The following is a 6,000-nucleotide window of genomic DNA, read 5'->3' as shown; positions in this document are numbered from 1 at the left end:
TATTGTTTTATGTTGTTGTTGTCTTTAGTTACTGGTGGTGATTTTGAAGACGTGGACAATAATGACGATGACGACGACGACTATGATGATGACGATAATGATGATAATGACAAAGATATCTTTCTTAGCATTAATTTAATTTTCAGAACCATCTAATTTCTTAACGACCGCTTTTTCTCGGTCAAGAAGGAGATAAATATATACATTTAAAATCGTCTAAAAAATGCGTTTGTATCAGTTGTTAGCACTATGGCAAAGTGATGCAAGCAGTCATAAATATTTGGTATGATGAAGGATGATAACAAATAATACAGGTATGCAGGCAAGAAAGGCAAATTAATTTTTTTAAATAATTATGAGTAATAAATCGAACGAATAAATGGAAACTACTAGTAATATTTTATGAAATTAACTGCATTAACGTTTATAATGGTACACATGGTCATTGCATCACAAATGAATACTATTCATAAATACAAGCGCTGCTGAACTGCTCAATAATTTAATTCTCTCTCTCTCTCTCTGTCTCTCTGTCTGTCTGTCTCTCTCTCTCTCTCTCTCTCTCTCTCTGAAACAGAGAATTAGTTTTTAAGTAACTGTGTAGTCATTTTCGATTCCGCCATCAAATTGGTGAAACCACATTGTATAGGAATAGGGCTCTTGCTGTCGTTAATTAGTTACATGTCGCTTGCTATTCATAATAGTAAGTACCATGCAACGGTACTGCATATGTACACAGGGATGTCCCAGTTTGCCCCCCCCCCCAAAAAAATAAATAAAATAAAAATACCACGAACTCGACGAAATGTCAACCCCTCCCCCTTCTTGGCCTGGGTCTATTGTCCGCCCATTAAGACAGCCCTGTATGTACACATCCAATATCTTTTTGCAACAGTAACTAATTTTGGTCGTTATTATATGTGCAAATCCGTTCTCTCTTGAGCTCTTCAAGGTAGAGACATTAATCATGTCGCTTCATTTTGAGTTGATACCGCTTATTTTGAATACAGTTGAATGCACATTATGTTCAATGCCAAACCAGTTAATGTCGACGGATTTTTTCACCCTTGAGGTCATCCACTGATCTTATAAATAGTGCTTCTTTACGACTGCTCTACGCCGAATTAAAGCTCGTCAGAATATTATAGAAATCAAATTTCGTCGAGGATTAAACCTGCTTCAACCTGCTATATGGTGAGTTTAATATATTTATTTCTCATTTGCTGCATTAAGAAAAGAGTTGTTTTTCTTAGACAAAGCATATTTACACGTATGAATATATACAATCCTTATAATTACAATGGCTTGAGATTGTATTTCTTTTCTCTGCATAGTTTCTTGCCTATGTTAAGTCGATAGTTTAGTATCAAATTTTGTCTACTTATTTACAGATTTATCTAAATATTCGGTCTACCTTTATGTCTGTCAATTTTATCCATGTCTGCCCCTTGGTCTATGTCCACCTGCCTGCCTGTTTGAGGATCTGCCCATTAGTTACTTTATAGTTGTCTTTGTCATTTCAGATTACCTGTCCCTTTTTACTTTGTCCGCCTTCTACATGTTTAGTATCTATATTCCTAAAAAATCCACATCTACTAACCATGTAATTAGCAAAACTTTCTGCTCAAGCATATATTATACTTCTCTCCAGCTACTACTATTACTACTACTACTACTACTACTCCTCATCCTACTACTACTACTACTACTACTGACAGTTAATATGTTGCCTCTCTAAGTAACCAACCATTCAAATGTTGAGGGTCGGGTGCAACGGATTTTTTTTTAAGAAAATATAATTTTTAGTTTCTTTTATCGCAAGATAAATTTAAAAAAAATTGATATGACCGATATAATAGTCGCTTTTTCTACAAAACACTGCAACTCTAAGCTCCCTCTACCCCTACCCCACCACTCCGTAAATTATATAGTAGTTACCTAAGCCGTATTCCAGTAGCATATTAATCCTTGTCAACATCATGTTGTTGAGACATCATGATTAAACAATTTCTTCATGTACAAAAAGGAACGTAAAAACAGGTAAAAAAGTAAAATGAAGTTATTGCGTATATAAAGAAATTCACGCATCACGATATATCATACATACATTTTGATACCGTTTCTCTGAAAACATATGACCTGCGAGTAATACTGTCTTAGCAAGGTTTCCCATGTGCAACTCTTCTATGGTTTTATACGGACCTTTGATCCAGGCAAAAACAAATGTACTTTGAAAGGCAATATCTGGTAATGTTGATTAGAAAAGTTCGGGATCTATAAGATAACTCCAGTATTTATGTCATGATGAGAACTGTGCACGATATAAGGATGAAGGGTGGACAGGTAACGTTTAATTTAAGTAAGTAATAAAGTGGAAACATTGCAAGGCAATTCATTCTTCATCTTGACACTGAACGTACCGCAAAGTACACGAATGTGATGCGTGATATCCTACATTTCTCGTGTGATTTGGCAAACGCGGCAAATTGTGTGAAGGACAGATGGGCGGATTTATAGACGAATAGTTCCATAACAAAACACATTCAATTTTTTTTTCAAGATAGCCATGAAGTCATTAATGCGATGCGTGATATCCTACATTTTGGCAAATGCAGCAATTGAGTGAAGGACAGATGGACGGATTTATAGACGAATAGTTCCATGACAAAAGACATTATATTTTTTTTAAAGATTGCCATTAATTTATTAAATACGGCAGTGCTGTCACCCGTCAAATGTGAGCAGGGCCGTAGAGCACGATCATGGGCCCTGGGGTAAGAAACACCCGGGCCTCTCCTAGTTCTTGATCAAGCAAAAAGTTTCTTTAATAAAATTAAAAAGTGTTTTTCGGCCCGGGCCCTCTTACGGGATATATCCCCGGTAGCCCTCTCCCCTATTGTTGGCTCTGAATGCGAGATATACATGATAGATCTAGATACAATTCTTTTCGCATTTTCTTGTATAATCATCAACTACTAAATCTTCATTTGCCATCAGTCAATATTGAAGTACTATTTACTTCATTGCAGGAGCAGCTGACGGAAAAAGAGATAGAAGGTAAATATAATCATCCAATGGCGTAGCAGGATATCTTGCTCCTTACCCTAGTCCCCCTCTCACAAAAGCTTTGTTTAATGGTAATTGTGCCCACACCCCAACCAGCAGTTGCAAGTTTGTTTTTTTTTAATTGCTATACCACTAGAATCATCTCATTATATTCTGTTAATTGAAAAAATGTTATTTATTATCTTTATATTCCTATATCTTTAGTTACTTCCCTTATTAGCTTCTTTTGAAGTAGAAAGAAGGGACCAATCGCTGCAAATGTAATGGTTGACCTGAATGTTATATAATTTATGTATATTTTATTTGCATTTTTTTGTTAGTTAATTTTATTATTTCGTCATCTGCAATGGGTAATGTCAAAGTTAATCTAATAGTTGATCATGTCATAAATGGGCGACAGTTCTGTAAATAACATTGTTTATCTTTCTCTGACTGAAGAATAAATATTATGATTCTTATCTTAAGAAGAGTCAAGAACATTCGCATTTCTTCAAATTGCATTATCTTATGTACGCAATCTGTCAATTGCATTATCTTATGTACGCAATCTGTCAATTGCATTATCTTATGTACGCAATCTGTCAATTGCATTATCTTATGTACGCATGTCAATTGCATTATCTTATGTACGCATGTCAATTGCATTATCTTATGTACGCAATCTGTCAATTGCATTATGGTAACAAACCTGCTAATTGTTCTAGAACAATTACTCTTTTTTAAACCCTCATCCGGGTTTTCGTTTTATGTCTAATTTATTTTATATAATTTTGTTTACTGGAAAAAAATATTCATTCACGCGATAACATCTGGGCAGAACTCACTGAAATTGTTGTGTTCAGATTTTATTTGGGTGAAATTATTCATTATCCTCTGGAAATAAAAAGCGCTCTATAATATCCTTGGAAAGACACATTACCTGGTAATTATAGTAAATTCAATCACGGAAACCCTGGATTATATTACTGTGATTCAATAAAAAGACTGTTGGCACATCAATACAGTTCAAACCATTGGCCCATTAGGACATTAAAGACTACAGGCCACTACAGGAACATCAACACCTTCGGGGGTTGGAAATTGTTTGGAATACCACTAAAGATTATTCTGGATTTTAATCATTAGGACTTGTGTTAGTAATTCTAGGATTGTTGTAGTTCATTCGTAATACTGTAAGTTCTTTTCTATACGATATGACTCTGTATTCTAGAGAAACAAATTATTTGTTGAAATTTACAAAAGGTTGTTGCTTCTCACTCTTTTCTATTATTTTTTTTAAGATCATAGAGTCGTAATACATGATACGATCTGGAATCTTAATTTGTTAAACATTTCAAGTGCACTTTAAAGACTTGGAGCACATTTATTCATTGGATTCAAGACATATGGCTGTTTAATTGCCACAGAAATGCGACCTCTACGGAAACAGGCAAGATTTTTGTAAACAGTCCTATACACTCGCGATAGTATGTGACGTTAGTGGAGATATTTATGCACCGTATGCATAATAGTCATCAAGAGTACCAATAACATCTGTTTTTGTTTTGCAACATTTTTTATTTTAAATTCGTATATTGCTGCAGTTATGTGTCTTCGGCAATTTCGAGATCTCTCTCTCTCTCTCTCTCTCTCTCTCTCTCTCTCTTAGGAATGTGAGGATACAGTAAATTCTATATGTGAGAATTCCGTAAATTATAGTATCATTGGACTTTTAGGTGATAATAAGATCACTACTTTTTACTCTGTTTGTTCCCTCCTTGTGTGCTATTCACGTAGGTTAATTTTATTCCTCTTGCCAATCATCAGTTATTTAAAGGTATGAGAATCACATTTACCTATAATACGGTAGGTATCATGTATCATTCGGAGCATTTTAACCTACTCTCTCTCTCTCTCTCTCTCCATATTGCAAATAGAACCTACGGTTTAATCATTTTCTTTTCAAAGATTCGTGTAAATTTGTTAGTATTCGTGTAGCTAAGAATATTTTCGCCAAGAGTGGGTATTTAATGTCGAAGGGGCTGCTTATAACAAAAATGCTTGTAAAATGAACAATGTTGCACCGAGAATAGCTTATAAAGAGAGCAATGTTGTACCGAGACTTGCTTATAAAGAGAGCAATGTTGTACCGAGACGTGCTTATAAAGAGAGCAATGTTGTACCGAGACTTGCTTATAAAGAGGACTACAATTTACTAAGATAATTTGACCAAGCATTATTTTAAAATAGTGTCTGCATATGAAAAGTTTTCATCCAATATACGATAGTGTCGATATTTTTCTCGAGTTTGAGACAGCAAGGACATACTGGTACAGTTACATTCGCCAAGGACACACCTCATCCTCCAGCTAAATAATACACGCAGTCACAAACAATCCAGAAATACTTTCACATTTGAATAACGGTAGAGCGATGGTGATTCGCAATACGGGGTTCCTCACATGACATCACATGGACTCGATCACAGAAACTGACGAAGGTGTACACAGTCTTGTGGTGGTTCTTGTTAGTGGTGGTGGTGGTGGTGGGATATTTTGACATGTACGTTTAAACTTATCTCGCTAACACTTAATCGCGTCATGTCGAAATTTTCAGATATTGCATGAATCATCAGTTTGAATTATTGAGTGGTAAACGACATGGGGGTATCAGAACTGCCTAACGGTAAACATAAATTTTGTTTGCTACTAAGACATAACAACTTGTGGCTTAAACCCAACTAAGTTATGATCTGTAGCATGTACGTGTATTTGTCTGTCTGGCTATCAGCATGCCTGCAAGAATCGATGAAAAGATTCACTGACTGACTGACCGTCTGTCTTTATTCGCTATTAGAAAGGGATGACGTTATGTTATTTTCGTTATTTTAGATAGCGACAGAAACACTAAATAGATAACGAATACATAGTACCATAGACATGCAAATATATTCTT

The 6,000-nt window shown here is 35.2% G+C and overlaps 1 protein-coding gene across 2 annotated transcripts in view; it reads left to right on the top strand.

Moving 5' to 3' along the window:
* Window positions 1–1,037: 1,037 nt before the first annotated feature.
* LOC149805548 (neo-calmodulin-like) overlaps window positions 1,038–6,000 on the top strand; it is a 52,795-nt gene continuing 47,832 nt past the window's right edge. For both annotated transcript variants that reach the window (XM_089950156.1, XM_089950155.1), the window contains exons 1-2: window positions 1,038–1,194; window positions 3,030–3,057. In XM_089950156.1, coding sequence (XP_089806282.1) covers window positions 1,192–1,194; window positions 3,030–3,057 — 31 coding nt within the window. In that variant the 5' untranslated portion in view covers window positions 1,038–1,191. The remainder of the gene's footprint in view (window positions 1,195–3,029; window positions 3,058–6,000) is intronic.

This window comes from Sinohyriopsis cumingii, chromosome 2 (assembly GCF_028554795.1).
Source record: "Sinohyriopsis cumingii isolate HCF-2022 chromosome 2, ASM2855479v2, whole genome shotgun sequence".
In the NCBI taxonomy this organism is placed as follows: domain Eukaryota; kingdom Metazoa; phylum Mollusca; class Bivalvia; order Unionida; family Unionidae; genus Sinohyriopsis; species Sinohyriopsis cumingii.
Note: the sequence above shows the minus strand (reverse complement) of the source record. Positions and strands in the feature narration are given on the sequence as shown.